The 16495-nt window shown below is 47.4% G+C and overlaps 1 protein-coding gene across 1 annotated transcript; it reads left to right on the forward strand.

The window, feature by feature from the left end:
• Nucleotides 1-1955: 1955 nt before the first annotated feature.
• Nucleotides 1956-2659, forward strand: LOC149310222 (GTPase IMAP family member 7-like). The gene is made up of 2 exons (XM_089534038.1): nt 1956-1974; nt 2028-2659. The coding sequence occupies exons 1-2, from the start codon at nt 1956-1958 to the stop codon at nt 2657-2659; spliced, it is 651 nt and encodes a 216-aa protein (XP_089390164.1).
• Nucleotides 2660-16495: the final 13836 nt, after the last annotated feature.

Here is a 16495-nt window from a genome sequence, read left to right on the forward strand (position 1 = left end):
TCCAACCCCATTCTGCCATGCAGGAACTCTCCATCAAAGCACCCCCATTGACATGCTAAAAAGGGGCCAGCTAACTGCATTTTATTCTCTTTGTCTTTTAAAAAAGAGAAGAAACAAGGCTGGAAGGAAGCCTCTTGCTTTTTGCATCACAGACCCTCCTCTTTTTTGTTGTTGCAAAAATCCAGAAATGATTGTTTTTGAAAACCTGAGTTCATTCTCAGGAGAAATGTCCAGAGTAGAGTCTGAGTCTCCTTTCTCTGGACTTCCAAAAGCCCCAAACTGACCCTGAGAGCATCTGGCCTGACCCCAAGAAAAGGATACCTGGGAATCCTGAAGGTTTAGATCAATGACTGAACTATTGAATGATACAAGGCATAGTGGTCTCAGGGTTTTGCTGAAGCTCAGTGTGCAGAAGCACAACATTATTTTGAAAATATTGTGCATTAAATTACCTTCAGTCTATGTCTATGAGATGCATATGAGACATAGATGGACCCATCTCCCAATATAATATCCCATTAGACATATATAAATATACCAAACTCTGAAAAACTCCAAAATCCAAAATACATCTAGTCCCCAGCATTTTGGGTAAGGGATATTATTATTATTATTATTATTATTATTATTATTATTATTTTACTATATTATATATGGATATAACTGCTGAAAGGAAAGTTAAAAGTCACCTATTCTTCCTTTTATATTTCCCTTTAGAAGCTTCCTTCCTTCCTTTTTCTTTCTTCCTTTCTCCCCTTCCTCTTCCAACCTTTCTTTTCCTTCTTTTCTTCAGTTCTCCCTCCCTCCCTCTCATTCTTCCTTCCTTTTTCCCCTTCCTTCCCTTCTTCGAAGACTTTTATTCTGGCAAAAGCAGAAGGGAGGAGGGGGGGAGGAGGCGGAGGAGTGGAAGCCGGACTCCAATGGAAACGAAAGGGAAAGAAATCACAAGGACCCCTCCCTCCCCCTCCTCCCTCCCTCCCTCTCTCTCTCTCTCTCTCTCTCTGAGCTTGCAACTTTTGTCTTTCCCCTCCAAGTTCTCCATAGTTTTGATGGAGGGGGGAGGAAGGAGCTTGAAGGCCCCCAGGGCCTGAAGGGGGGGTCCGGACCCCCAAACCCCCCCCCTCCCTACGTCTCTGGTGTCTAGATCAAGGGAAGTAATAGTGCCACTATATTCTGCTCTGGTCAGGCCCCACCTGGAATATTGTGTCCAGTTCTGGGCACCACAATTCAAAAAGGACATTGAGAAACTGGAGCCATGTGTCCAAAGGAGGGCGACTAAAATGGTGAAGGGTCTGGAAACCATGAAGCCCTATGAGGACAGACTTAGGGAGATGCTGGGGATGTTTAGCCTGGAGAAGAGAAGGTTAAGAGGTGATATGATAGCCCTGTTTAAATATTTGAAAGGATGTCATATTGAGGAGGGAGCTTAATTTTTTAAAGTTTTTCCGTGTCATTTCCAGGATTGCTAAATTTTGGGGAAGATTCTGGGAAATACAACCTTCCTGCCCAAAAAACTCCAAAATACCTTCCCACCCCTCAAAAAACCTCTCCCAATTCCTCCCATTCTGGAAGCCCCGCCCTCTTTAGCCTTCCCATAGTGCCTTGCGCGCGCCCCTGACTCGGAAGCCCCGCCCTTTGACCCTGAAGTCCTGCCCCTATTCTGGGAAATTTGGGGGCATTCCGGGAAACCAATCAGGGAATTTCCTTCAAGGGTGGTTGGCATCACTGCCTTGGAGTCTGTTTCAACTTTATGATTCAATGATAGTAAGGGCAAAGAGGGAGCAAGGAAGAGGAGGAGGAGGAGGAGGACACACCTTCATCCAGGAAGGGGGTGTTTGGGGAGGGGGTGGTTTGGGTCCTCTAAGGAGTCAGGGCACTTCCAATGGAGCAAAACGGTTCCTAGCCCTGGGCCAAATGCCCTGCGTTGCCCTCTTGCTTCCTGGATGGATGCATGGATGGCTCAGAACAATAGAGGTATGGCCACCTTGCTTGGCCACTTCTTATACTGTTCCGCTTCTTTGTGTTAGCACCAGAATGGAGGATTGTCATTTTTGGTAAGACTGGATCTGGGAAGAGCGCCACGCGAAACACCATCCTGGGACAGGAGCGCTTTTTGTCGGCCATATCAGCTGGCTCAGTGACGAAGGAGTGCAAAAAGGGCGAGGCGCTAATCGGTGGCAGGAGAATTGTGGTTGTTGACACCCCTGGGGTTTGTGACACCGAAGAATCACTAGAAGAGATTTGCAAAGAAATGAAAAAGTGTGCGAAGTGGGTTTTCCCAGGTCCACATGTACTTATTCTAGTCATTAAACTGGGACATTTCACTGCAGAGGAAGCAGCAGCTGTTAAGTCAGTCCAAAAGACTTTTAGCGCTAAGACAAAGAAATACATGATCATTTTGTTCAGCCACAAAGATAGACTGGAAGGTAAGTCTTTGGAAGAGTTCTTGGAGGACAGCGATGACCTTCAGGCACTGATTTCCGAATGCGGGGACCGGTGCCTGGCTTTCAACAACAAGGCTCAAGGCGAGGAGAAGGAGGAGCAGGTGGCCAAACTCTTTCGGATGATCAATGCCATGCTGAGAAGGAACAGCAGAGCCTCTTACTGTACTGAAGACATGATGGGAAACGACCAAGAAATATCTGAGATGTACAAATGATTGCAAGAGGAGTACAAACAGCTGTTAGAAAAGGTAGAACAGCTCAAAAAAGAGAAAGAGCAGGCGAGTTCCGGTGGGTGCAGCATCCTCTGAGAGATGCAGGCTTGGCTGTGCTGACCGTTAAACAAAGGGCGCGTTCCCACTCACTTATACACTGGTTTACAAAGAAAATCCAGGCTGTATCGTTCCCACTCAATCCCAAATTAACTCTAGAACAGTTCTAGATTTACCCTCTATTGTTCCCACAGTGATTTGAATTTGATTCGAATCCAAACATTTAAACCAGATCAGAAGCCTATAAACCGGTGCAAAAAAAAATAGTAGGTTTTACCCTGGGTTATCCTTTGTGCCGATATACGAATCGCTGTATTTAAATGGGAACGAAAGGGTGTCTGATTCGGGAACCTGGAGATGGGAGGAGCAGCGCTCAAGGGGCTGGCCTGGGGCTGTCACCCTCTTTGGTCTCTTTCTGCATCGCCAGCGCCATTTCCTTCCATTCCCATAATGGCCTTTCCCCTCTGCTCCTCATTCATAGACTGATGTGGGAGGAGAGCCATTGAGCACCATTTTAACTATCCTTTTTTCTTTTTCACCTCTGCCTGAGCGCCTGAGCAGCAGATGGGCTTTGCAGTACATGGCTGCTGGATTGCCCCCCCGACAGCCCAGGGAGCAGTGGGGCAGGCAAAGGGATTTGGGGGAATGGAGGCTCTTTCCAGAGGAACTATGGGAAGACACAGATGGGCTTTGCAGTACATGCCTGCTTGATCGCTCCCCAGACAGCCCAGAGATCAATGGGGCAGGCAAAGCGAATTTGGGGAGTCAAGGCTCTTTCCAGAGGAACTATGGGATGGCTTTTGCAGGACATATCCCTGCTTCATGGCTCCCAAGACAGCCCTGGGAGCAATCTTCCCCAAAGATTCTCTCCCCAATGAAGCCCTGTGCCTTCTCCTCCTTGATCTGATTTGCTGAAAACACAGGCACACACAATATATAGATAGGTAGGTAGGTAGGTAGGTAGGTAGGTAGGGGTGTGTGTGTGTGTATTTATACACACACATATTTATATATGAATGCTCTCACACACATGCATACACACACACAAACATACAGGTATATACACACATACATATTTGTATGTTTGTGTGAACGCACATATATATACACATATGAATGTATATTTGTGTGTGTGTGTGTGTGCGTGTATTTCTAAAGCAAATGACAAAGTAACAACTTTTTTAATTTACGGGGAAAGAAACCTCATCTGCAGTTCAAAACCCAGTGTAGAAATAATACCGTTTAAGACCCCTTAACCTTCCCTGGCTCAGTACTAAGGAATTATGGGAACTGTTGTGTTTGTGAGACATTTATCCTCCTCTGCCAGAGAGTGCTGGTGCCATAATAAACTACCATTCCCAGGATTCCCTAGCACTGAGTCATGGCAGCAGTTAATATGGGGAGACGCAGAAGAGGACGAATAAGGCTCCTTCTTGTCTGGGGAGACGCAACAGAAGAGCCTTGGATGCAGACGATTTTCATTGGCTGCTGCCCCTCCAAAAACTCTCTCCCCAACTCTCCAAGCCAGAAGGATGACTGCTTCTCTGGGGTCTTTCTTCCAAGGCAGCAGCCAAGCAGAAGTGCTTTGGGGAGGCAGGCAGTTTCCTCTCTCCTTCAGCCATCCTTCCCCACGAACTTCCTTCCAAATCAACCAAACAAGAGTTCTTGGGAGAGGCATCGGTTGCCTAAACCAGCCCTTCCGGCACCTTCCAGGCTCAGAGGCACTTATTCAGCGCCTCCTCATTGGCTCTTTAAAAAAATAACAACCGCGAAATTTAAAAAGAATGAAAAACGGCCAGGTACAGGATACATCGAGGCATGTCACTCCGAAGTATTGTGACGTCATGATGACATCGCTTTGATTGACATGACAGTCATAGCCAAAACAAGTGAATGTGAACGAAAAAGTAACAAAACCAGTTTAAATATACACTGATTCAGCCATGACTGGGAACGATGCTGTGTCCATTACAGCGAATCAAAATAAAACGATAAATGGAAACGATAAAAATAAAGCGATTTAAAAAGCGGGACAACACTCGCGGTATTTTGAGTCGTTTTAAAACGAACCGCTGTATTTAAAATCGTTTTCAATCGCAAGTGGAAACGCCCCCTCTATCCCCAAAACACGTTGGGGTACCTGTATTGGACACCCCCAAAACAAACAAACAAACAACATCCCCCCCAAAAGAAAACCCACTTAGAGACAGTCTCCCTAAAAATGAAGCCCAGTCTGGGCATAAATTGATCTCATGGGTGCTGAGAGTCTACAGTTCGTTCTGCTCCTCTTCGGGGTAAAATATTAATATTACCATGTTTTACATCAAGTTTCTTAATGACTAATAAAGCACCACTTAATAAGTTAGAACAACATTCAGAGACACAAGTTCGGAGGGAAAAAGACATTTTACCTACGTATAGAAGTCCAACTGAACATAAGATCATGTAAATGATGTATTTAGTAAAACTGTTGGGGAAATGATGTACTTTTGTTTACTCCTGGGATGTTCAAAAGTGACGGTTTGTATAGCCAGCCGGCACAATCTGGATCCGAAACGACCCAAAGAGCTAACTATACCTATGCCTATTTTTAATATTTTTAATAATGTAATGTTATATCTATATTATATACCACAAACTTCTTTAAAAAGCATTGTTGTTGTTTTCTTTTGTAAAGCCCATCCAAGGCAGGGCAGAACGCCTTTTCCTTTGGCAATATCCGCATGCCTACATGTGATGCTTCACGGGAATATTCAGAAGAACATGGGGTGCAGGTTCTGCTTCTTTCTGGAAACGGAGGCTGCCCCATCCCCTTTTTAGACCTGTTAAGATATTAGTTGGAAATCTCATGCTTTTTTGTTGTTGATTAAATGCATGTTTTTAAGACTCAGAATCCTGATATTGAGAAGAAGTGCATTTCAGGTTTTCAGACTGTGATGTGAGTGAGGAGAACGAAAAGCCTTCTGCCGAAGGATCATTCCATGGGAGAAGAACGCTGTGGCAGGCCATCAAGGCTCTTTGCGCTCCCTCCTTGGATGGCGCTTTAACTCAGACACAAGACGCCTGAACCTCCGGAGTTAGAGATTCCCTGCAAAGGATTTCTCTCGGACATCAAAATGTTCTTCAGGAACGGGGCCAAGGAGCCGCCTTCACATGCGCTGCCTCCATCCCCATCTGGGCAGAAGAAGATGGACTCCCAGTAAAAAAGCCCAAGGCATCTACTTGCTTCTCTTTCTATTGTAGCCACTCCTCACACTAGTTAACCAAGGATTGGCTGAATTGATTTATGGCAATAGCACTATAACGCTTATTCCTGACATTTGCCAACATCTGGCAGCTGCAGAGAATGCTGGCATGGAAGTGTGTGTGTGTGTGTGTGTGTGTGTGTGTGTGTATAAATATATATATAAAATACTGAGTGACCCTGGGTTGCGAGGAGTGATTTTGACAGGAAAGAAGAAACCCTTAGTTAGCAAAGTTTAGCTATCATGAAATCGTAGAATCATAAGAGTTGGAAGAGACCCCAGGAAGGGCCCTGATCCAGTCCCACCCCCTTCTTCTGCCATGCAGGAACTCTCCGTCAAAGCATCCCCTTTGACAGATGGCCATCCAGTCCTGAAAAACACCAAAATCAAGATCCAGCAAAATGCAAAGGAAACCCTCTCAGGGTCAGGGTTTTTCCCAGCAAACAATGGATCTCCAATTAAAGAGACCCTAATCCTCTTTGCCTATCCTCCCTCCCTGAGGCCTTGCCGTTCAACAACAGAACAAGACACAGGTTAACATGGGCATCCCTCCTCTTACACAAGGCCACACAATGTGTGTGTATCTCCCACTCTCTTCCATGCCAGCGTTTCTCTGAAGATGCCAGACACAGCTGCTGGCGAAACGTCAGGAAGAAACTCTTCTGTGTTTTACGTTTTACATTTACAATTGTTGTTTTAATGTGTTTTATATATGTGTCACTTTCAGAGAACGGTGGGATTAAAATAAAGTGGAATAAATTAATAGAGGATGGCCCCACAGCCCCAAAACCCACCCCAGAAATGTATAAGGTCACCAATCTCTATCTGCACAAGCTGCAGAGGAGTAAGGCAAGTGAGTAACTTAGTCTTTGATGCTGCTTGTATAATTTTAAGGCCTTTAGCAAATATGCACAATTCATTCTTTGAGACAGTTGTGTGCTTTTGTGGGTTTTTAAGAGATGTTAGGTATTTTAGGTAATTTCTGAGCTTCATGGCTTATATTTTTGGCTGCTCCGATCTCCTTTATTAACTGCTCTGAGGTTCTCTTAGGAGGAAACAAAGTCAACCAATAAACAGATTATGTAAGACCTGCAACAGACATTTCAGGAACCTTAAGGTTCTAGGCCTGGCAGAGCAAAGCATTGACAAGAGGACCCAGTAATACGAAGATCCATAAGTTTGTTTCCAATTGTCGACAAAGGAAACGTGAACTCAGTGGAATCAAAGTTCCAAAAAGCGGAGCTTCGAAGAAGACAAGATGGCCTCTTCTTATAGTCAGTGACACCAAGAAAGTTCTCCATCACTTCTCATTGGCCAATTACAGTTTAAACATACAGAACTCTTACAATCAGGACAGAGAGACATGCATATATTAAAACTGTAGCTTCCGCTCTTTACTCCTTCCCCAGGAATCCAGCAGCCTTCAGTAGCCTTCAGTAACCCTTGTAGATGTTTCCTTATCTCAGTTGTGTATGTTGTGTCTGCTTTGCTGGAGCCGGGTCAAGATGTACTCCTTCTTCTTCTATGCTCCAGTTTCAAGCCTCATTTTAAAAACTATTTTTCTTTTAAACAAAGTGACTCCATCTTTCTATAGCCTTCTATTATAACAGGAAAATCCCACCACTTTACACCTTTGAGACTCAATGAAAGAAAGGAATTGGCAGAATAAGCTTTCCTAGACTTCAGTCTACTTCCTCAGATGCATTTACTCATTTACTAAAGGCATTTGGGGAAGTCGACTGAAGTCTAGGAACGCTCCTCACGTTGCCGATTCCTTTCTCTCCCTGAGTCTCAAAGGTGCTAAAGATCTCTCTGACACGGCTATATCTTTGAAATAAATAAACTGTCACTCATGATGGAAGAGAGGCATCTGCTTTATACATCCATCTCAGTGGGGCTAAGCATCAACATAGATGTCCATGTCCTTTACGGAGGTTTCATTCCAGCTCTGCGTCTGGGGAAAACCCCATAGCCTTCTTCATCTCCTTCCTCGGAGGTCTTTAGGCAGAGGCTGGACGGCCATCTGTCAAAATGGGGATGCTTTGATTGAGAGTTCCTGCATGGCAGAAATGGGGCTGGACTGGGTGGCCCTTTTGGGGTCTCTCCCAATGCTACGATTCCATGATTCCCTGATTCTAGGTTTTGGAAAAGGCCGTCCCATGCCTTCAAGGGGGAAGCAGGCTTCCAGTGGCTTCCACTTTGCTTTCTTCAGTCTTTCCCCGACGGAAAGAGGAAGGAGGACGAACAAAGAACCCTCTGCGCAGACAAGGACTTTCCTCTCCAAGTCGGAGAGCTTTTTGCTGCCATTTCTCACTGAATAGGAGAAGCCACAAAAGAAACAAGGGCTGCTTTTCAGGGTTTCCCTCCAAGAAGGGCGACCAGATGCCATAACTGCAAAGGAGGAGGAGGAGGAGGCACCGTGAAATGTAGGACATCCAGGGAACATGTAGGGCAAACAAAACACTCATAGAAATTCATATTACTCAGTCATGCTCAAAATGGAGGACATTTTGAAATTCCTCTTGGGACAGAGGTTTGAAATGTAGGGCATCTCCTGGAAAAGGAGGGTCTCTGGTCACCCTTCCTCCAAGGGTGAGGGCAACTGAGGAACCTATTCTCTCTCTCTGGAGACAGTCTTAGCTTCAGTGCCAGGTACTGTCTCTCAGGGGGTCCCCAAGTGGACCCCATCCCTGGCCGCCCTTAGCTCTCTCCTCAGGAAAGAATGGAAGAGCCCACATTCAAGGCCAGACAGGACCAAAAGGCAGGAAATCTTTCCCTTTCCACCATCTCCTCCTCATCCTGGCCTTCCAGGAGCCCACCATCTTTCCCACAAAGTCTGTCATTGTGAGTCCAGCATGAGGGGGCTGCACCTCATGAGGAGACCAAGATGACCACCTCTTCCTGAGGGGACCAAGATGGCCGCCTCTTCCTGAGGGGACCAAGATGGCCGCCTCTTCCCGAGGGGACCAAGATGGCCGCCTCTTCCTGAGGGGACCAAGATGGCCGCCTCTTCCCGAGGGGACCAAGATGGCCGCCTCTTCCCGAGGGGACCATGATGGCCGCCTCTTCCCGAGGGGACCAAGATGGCCGCCTCTTCCCGAGGGGACCAAGATGGCCACCTCTTCCCGAGGGGACCAAGATGGCCGCCTCTTCCCGAGGGGACCAAGATGGCCGCCTCTTCCCGAGGGGACCAAGATGGCCGCCTCTTCCCGAGGGGACCAAGATGGCCGCCTCTTCCCGACGGGACCAAGATGGCCGCCTCTTCCCGAGGGGACCAAGATGGCCGCCTCTTCCCGAGGGGACCAAGATGGCCGCCTCTTCCCGAGGGGACCAAGATGGCCACCTCTTCCTGAGGGGACCAAGATGGCCACCTCTTCCTGAGGAGACCAAGATGGCCGCCTCTTCCTGACAGGACCAAGATGGCCGCCTCTTCCCGAGGGGACCAAGATGGCCGCCTCTTCCCGAGGGGACCAAGATGGCCGCCTCTTCCCGAGGGGACCAAGATGGCCACCTCTTCCTGAAATAGAATGAGAGGAATGACAGGAGAATAGATGTCGATGTGGCTGAAATGGAAGGGGGCTCTGACTGGGAGGACCCTTTGAATTTGGCTGCCAGGGATGGGAGAATAGAAGGGAGGAAGAAAGGGGAAGCTGTCATTCCTGTGAAAGTGGAGGCAGGCTCCTTTCTTCACCCCAGAAGTGCAAAGGTTCAGGATGCCTTCAGGGCCCCACTGGGCATGCGCAAGGGTCCCAATTCAAATCGTTGAATCCTCATGGTATGCACCGTTGTGGAAATACAATGTGCACTTACTCCGCTTTGCCTGAATCCACACCATGTGACTTCCTTGGATTTGATTCCCTTTCAGTTCGGAAGGGCAACGGAAGGGCAACCAGGTGTGAAAATACATGAACGTTAGAATGTCAATTCGCATTGTTCGACCCGCACTCACCTCTGATCTGCGCTCCAAATATCAACATGTGATAAGGGCCTGAGTCATTTACACACTTTTGGTTGTGCTTTGTGGAGTTTTCCAACAAAAACAGCAGCATCCTGGGAAGCTTTTCCAGTTCTTCTCCCTAGAGGACAGTCACCTTGAAAGTATTCCCTCCTTGAAATGATTGAGAAAGAAAACACAAGCAAAGAAACACAGTGCTGCCTTTAGTCAGTAAATGCAGAGCATGGAAACGTTCCCTTTTGGGGCTGGCTGCATGGCTACCATTTTATGTGGTCCAAAAGGGAGCTTTTCCAAGGGAGTGTGTGCCTTCCTCTTTACGAAAAGTGGTCCCTCCTCTTAATTTACTATTATTAATCTGTTTATTATTTATATCCCGCCTTCCTCCCAGTTACAGGGACTCAAGGCGGCTTTCGTTTCACTTTCACATTTCATGGAAGATAAGAAGCGGCTGGCCCTAGAGATAAGGCTCCGGTGCCTCTTTTACAATCGCTGGGCTGTAAGGGGTTGTTCTCACTTAAGATTTGAAACGATTTAAGATACAACGGTTTTAATAAAATCGATTCAAAATAACACTGTTCTTATCCCGCTATCCGAATCGCTTTGTTCATCGTTCCCATCTGGTTGTTTAAATCGAAGTTTTTACCTGCAAGCGTTCCTACTTGGCATGAAATCGGTGTTTAAATAAAGCAATTCTTCTCCTCCATACCTTATTTGGAGCTGTCAATCAATAGTACGTCAGAATGACATAACGTTAATCCGGAATATTTGGAAGCGATTTATCTTTTGGCATCGTTTCCATTTCATTGAAACCCAAGCTCTTTCCAGAGGAACTATGGGATAGGTTTTCCATGACAGCATCCCAAAAGACAGCCAGGGAGAATCCCTTCGGAGAGCACAGAGATCAATGGGATAGGTTTTCCATGACAGCATCCCAAAAGACAGCCAGGGAGAATCCCTTCAGAGAGCCCAGAGATCAATGAAGGAGGCTGCTGGAAAAGCAGGGAGGGAGCACTCTTCCCAAAGATTCTCTTTCCAGGGTTGGAGGAGAAGGCAGATTCCATTTGAGAAATGGAGGGAGAAAGGCTCTATCCCCCCGCCCCATTGATCAGAGCCCTTCCTTGCCTGGGCGAGATCAGATGCCTCCTCGCGAGGAGCCTTCCCTTCCCTGCCTGGGCGAGATCAGATGCCTCCTCGCGAGGAGCCTTCCCTTCCCTGCCTGGGCGAGATCAGATGCCTCCTCGCGAGGAGCCTTCCCTTCCCTGCCTGGGCGAGATCAGATGCCTCCTCGCGAGGAGCCTTCCCTTCCCTGCCTGGGCGAGATCAGATGCCTCCTCGCGAGGAGCCTTCCCTTCCCTGCCTGGGCGAGATCAGAGCCCAAGCGGACAGGGAATGCCTCTTTGAGAGGAGCCTTCCCTTCCTGCCTCTCCTCCGTTAGAAATGGGCTCTCCCCACACAGAGGGGAGGTTGCAATCCACCTCTTATTGAAAGACCACAGCGGACAAAGGGGTGAGGGAAGCAAAAATGGCGACAGCCATGACAGATGGGGACAGAAAGGGCAACTCCCCCAAAGCCAGCCCCAACGCAGTCCGCTCCTCCCATCCATCTAACACGATTCAAAGGCTGTCGTTCCTATTTAAATGCTCCAGTTCCTAACTCGAATCAAGGGAAAAACGTAGGTCAGACCCTAGTGTTTTTTTAACACGCGTTAAATGAGGAAAGCTCGATTTAAATTTTTATCCCGCTCTACGATTCGATTTGTAGTGGGGACGATTGCGGGTTGCTCTAGAACCGTTCTAGGTTTAAATCGGATCCTAATAGGAACGCCACTCCTTGGATTCGATTCAGAACGCGGGGTTTCACCTAGTGGGAACAACCCCTAAGAGAGGTTTTCCAGGAAACCACCTGCTCTCTCTGTTCTCAAACTCTGTCCCCACCTTCACCTGCCTCTCCTTTCTTATCAAGAAGAACAAACACGACATGCCAGGAGTACAACAAAAGAAGCAAGTGGATTTGTTGGGCCATAAAAGAAGCAGGGCCGCTTCCAACAAAATGCAAAGCCAACTGTCCTGGCATAAGCAGAAGAGATATACATTTGCAGAGCAAGAGTGACTTGCCGATGGGTGCGGAACGTGCCTGGATGCTGCTCTGCAATTCAAACACAGTGTTGTTTGTTTCAGTTTCACAGAAATGGTGTGTTCTTTGCTCAGGAGGAGCTTGCCAGCTGCAGACAGACCTTTGGCCTCATCTCAAACATCGCTGAAGACTCACGTAAAATTAAGGTCTTCTGGGAAGTCAGCTCTTTTCTGTGCCCTCGAAACCATCAGAGAGAGCCTTCCTTCCCTTCCCGCATGGGTTGTCCACCCCTTTTGCTCACCTCCATCTCCAAACATAAATAAAGTGGCCTTATTTAACCCATTTCCTCTGTCTGGCCTTGTTTCATAGTTGATCATCAAAGTCTGGGGATGGACTGCCATTGTGACTGAATAGCCCTCCGTCGAAGGTATGCAACTTCTTCTCGCAAACCAAAATCTGTCATGATCTTTGCTTCCTCATGAGGCTGCAGAACAGAACATCCTATCTGGAAACGGCTCAATATATTTTAGTGCTCGTTTCTTCTGCTGACAGAGCCGGTCCCCACTTCTTTGCCTACTTCCATGGAAAATTCAACCAGCTTACTACACATCTGATTTAAAGAAGCATGCGTTGTTGTTCTTGTTTTTACAATATAGCTACAGTGGGATCTCCCCATTTGCTGGGATTGGGGCTCAGGACCCCCACGAAAGTGGAAAAACCTCTGTTTAACAGTGGAACACACTCACAGAATCATAGAATCATAGAGCTGGAAGAGAACCCTAAAGGTCATGCAGTCCAACCCCCTTCTTCTGCCATGCAGGAACTCCCAATCAAAGCATCCCCATTGACAGATGGCCATCCAGCCTCTGCTTAAAGACAGCCTCCAGAGAAGGAGACTCCACTACAATCTCAGAGGAAGGAGTGTGTTCCACTGTCGGACAGCCCTTACTCTCATGAGGTTCTTCCTAATGTTGAGCTGGAATCTCCTTTCCTGTAGCTTGCATCCATTGTTCCATTGGGTCCTGTTCTCTGGAGCAGCATAAAACAAGCTTGCTCCCTCCAAAATATGACATCCCTTCAAATATTTAAACAAGGCTATCATATCACCTCTTAACCTTCTTTTCTCCAGGCTAAACATCCCCAGCTTTCCTCATGCGGCCTTATGGTTTCCAGACCTAAAAGTTCCTCCTACTGTCGAGGTTTTCTCTTTTCCTGTCCTTTGCATCCATTGCTCCATTGTGTCCTATTTTCTGGAGCAGCAGAAAACAAGCTTGCTTCATCCTCAGTGTGACATCTCTTCAAATACTTAAAGAGGACTATCATAGCCCCTCTTGATACACCAGGATCGCCTTCTGGGTCAGTCCTGCTGTGGCTGGGAGCAGTGATTCCACTTCAGCCGCAAAGTAAGACAAATCCTCTTTGACAAGGAAATAAACTAAAAGGGAGCAGCTCCTTTCTTCTGCTTTCAGTTGGTGAGTAATAGGCAAACTTTGGCTAGCTGTGATTACTCAGAAGGAAGCGACTGCAGAAGCCTCAGAGGCCAGACGGTGGAAGAGGAGGACAGACCCACAGCCAAGCCAGGAGGCAGGGGAACTTCGCCAAGGTAGCAAACCCTTTTTGGGAAAGAAATCTGTGCTTTGTGACATTTGGATCGAACAGAGCAAAGGAAGATGTCTTGTTTAAGGTGGGGAGCTTAAGAGACTGGATGCCAGGCAGTGGTCTCCTCCTCCGAGGCTCTGGAAGAAGGGGGGAGACTATGGAGTGGAGGGGAATTGGTAGCTTAAACAAACATGATCCCATGAAAATCATGCAATCGCAATTAAAACGCAATTAACATTTTTGCACACAAGAGTCATTCTCCCAGGAATAGCCAGGGAAGAAACAGCAACAAATCATTCATAGGAAAATCCCATAAATGATTTGTTGCTCTTTATTGGCTGGTTATTCACAAGATAAAGGCGCTTTAATCACCTTTAATAATAATAATAATAATAATAATAATCACCTTTCAAAGCAACATTGTGTGAAAACCTTTATCACAATAGCACGATTTTCACGAGATATTTTCAGGATAAATGGCACTTTAATCATGACATCGTCTGAAAATCTGAATCCTGCATGTGTGATTTTAAAGGACAATCCCTGTGTCCCTGTGTGATAAAGCCCTTTGTGTGTGTTTTGCATGCGCACAGGTTGCCAACTGGGAGTATGGGCCAGGGAAGCAGTCCTCTTGGCTGCCCCAGAGAGCTTTGCAGAGTTCGCACAAGGATCCCAGGAGGGCTCTGTCCCAAAGATCTCATAAACTGGATCCCAGCCTTACCGGGGTCTCTGTAAACAGTGCCCACCGTCCCTGTTCCTGTTCCATGTCTGCAAAAGCCCTTAAAGGGCCAAGGAGGACACTGTGCAGACGCAATGCTGGCAGAGAAGTATAATTTCTTTGCTGCCTCCATTGCCTTGGCATAGGCCTTCCAATGGCCCCTTGCTTGAATTCGGTCAGTCTGATAGGGCTGCCATAAGTCAGGACCTCCAAACCGGGACAAATGTAGGACAAAGGTAGGATAACATTTTCCAATGTAGGACACATTTTTAAACATGGAGGACACGTGAAAAAAATTGATGATTTTTTTAAAAAATGTTAATATAAATGCATGTTTCTTAGGCATGATCAAAATGGAGGACATTTTGGCATGATTCCTAGACAGAGGCCAGAAACATACTTCCCTTTCTGGCCAAACACCCCTCCCCCCATTCCAAAACACGCACAACATCACATTTGAGCATTGAACATGGTTTACTTAACATGGCAATCTCTTGCATACTTCAGAGGCTTATTCCATAACCAAACCCCTTGGGTTTAACACTTAGCATGGTTTAACATGGCTATGCATATTGAACATGTCCAGGTGGTTTCACAAGAAGTGCATTTGCCGTTTCAGGTTTCTTGAACCAACTGTACTTCTCAGAAGTGTGTACTTGGTCAAGGGAAAGCACAAAAAATACACCAAAACACACTTTGGAAGGTGACAATGTCTCGCCTTCAGAAAGAGCTCGCGCATGCCTCAGAAGCTGATTGATATCAATATCACCATCCTCATCATCATCACTATCATTGCCCAAGCAAGCCAGGCTTGTTAGCATTCAAAGCACCAAAAACACACAGAAAAGGCACTTTGGAAAGTCACACTGTCTCGGCTTCAGAAACAATGAGCGCAGGCCTCAGAAGCCAGCTGATATCAATATCACCATCCTCATCATCGTTATCATTGTTAAAACAATGTTAAAACATTGTTAATTAACAAAAAATAAATAAAAAGAAGGGAAACTTGGATATTTTAAATAACAAAAATTAACCATAACCAAAAATAATAAAAAAATAAATACATTCAAACCACTGACTCTCTGCCCTGAAAACATCCATAAAAATCAAGGGCGACCTGAAATGGCCTCTTAATCCTGCTCCTCTTGCTGTTTGTATTTGGCGCCGATGCCCCTCCCTCCGACCCAGAGTCCTCCTCCGCTCCGCTCCACTCCACCGCCTCCTCCTCCTTCTCCTCCTCTTCTGAGGCTCTGCCTCCTTAAGGGGACCAGCTCCCTTTTTAGGCCAGCGTGCGCCTGGGCAACTGCTTCCGCCGACTGCGCTTGGGCTCGGCGCGGTCGCGGAGGAGGAGGAGGCAGAGGAGGAGGTGGGTGGCCAGCTGGCCCCATGACCAGCCGCGCGCAGCCATACAAAAGGAGTGCGCGGGGCAATGGAGGAGGAGGCAGAGGGCCCGCCAGCCCCATGTGCAGCTGTGCGCGGCCATTCACAGTGAGTGCACGAGGGCGGAGGACAAGGCGGAGGCGGAAGTGTGTGGCCAGCTGGCTGCATGAGCGCCCGCGGCCATGAGGAGGGCACGCGGGGAGCGGAGGAAGAGGAGGAGGAGGGTGGCCGTGGGCGGGACAAATCCCGCTTCTGACAGGAAACCGGACTGGGACTGGGCCAGGACCCCCAAAAGTGGGATTGTCCCACCTGCAGGTGGGACATGGCATCCCTAGGTCTGGAGGGCCCTTGGGGTCCCTCCCAACTCTATGCTTCTATGCTTCTCTCCCCAGTCTCCAGGCCTCGCCTGCTGCTGAACGGAGGACCCAAGTGGATAGAGCTGGGAGAGATTAATCCCTCCAGCTTCATCCAGCTAGGTCTCCAAAATACAAGCCAGGTCAGCATGCTCCTCCAGAATCAGGTCCTGGATCAATGGTGTCTTCCCATTCACCAACATGGCATTGAGCAGCACCATTTTCAGCCTGTTGCCAAGGCTCTCCAGGCTATTTGAAATGTACCCTGTGGCTCCCCCTTCCACCAAAATAATAATGCTGCCTTCCCATATCTCCCGTTGCCCATTGCTGCTGCCACGGCTGCTCCCTGGACTGCTTCCCTCCCATGCTTTTATCTTTAGCAGCAGTATGCAGTTGGTAGGAGACCTTTATCCTGAGGTGTCTGGGGACTCTTCTTCTTGTCTCTCCACTCAATCCCAG

The sequence above is a fragment of the Sceloporus occidentalis genome, unplaced genomic scaffold (genome assembly GCF_023333645.1).
Source record: "Sceloporus occidentalis isolate IW3139 unplaced genomic scaffold, rSceOcc1.0.p SCAF_7, whole genome shotgun sequence".
Classification (NCBI taxonomy): domain Eukaryota; kingdom Metazoa; phylum Chordata; class Lepidosauria; order Squamata; family Phrynosomatidae; genus Sceloporus; species Sceloporus occidentalis.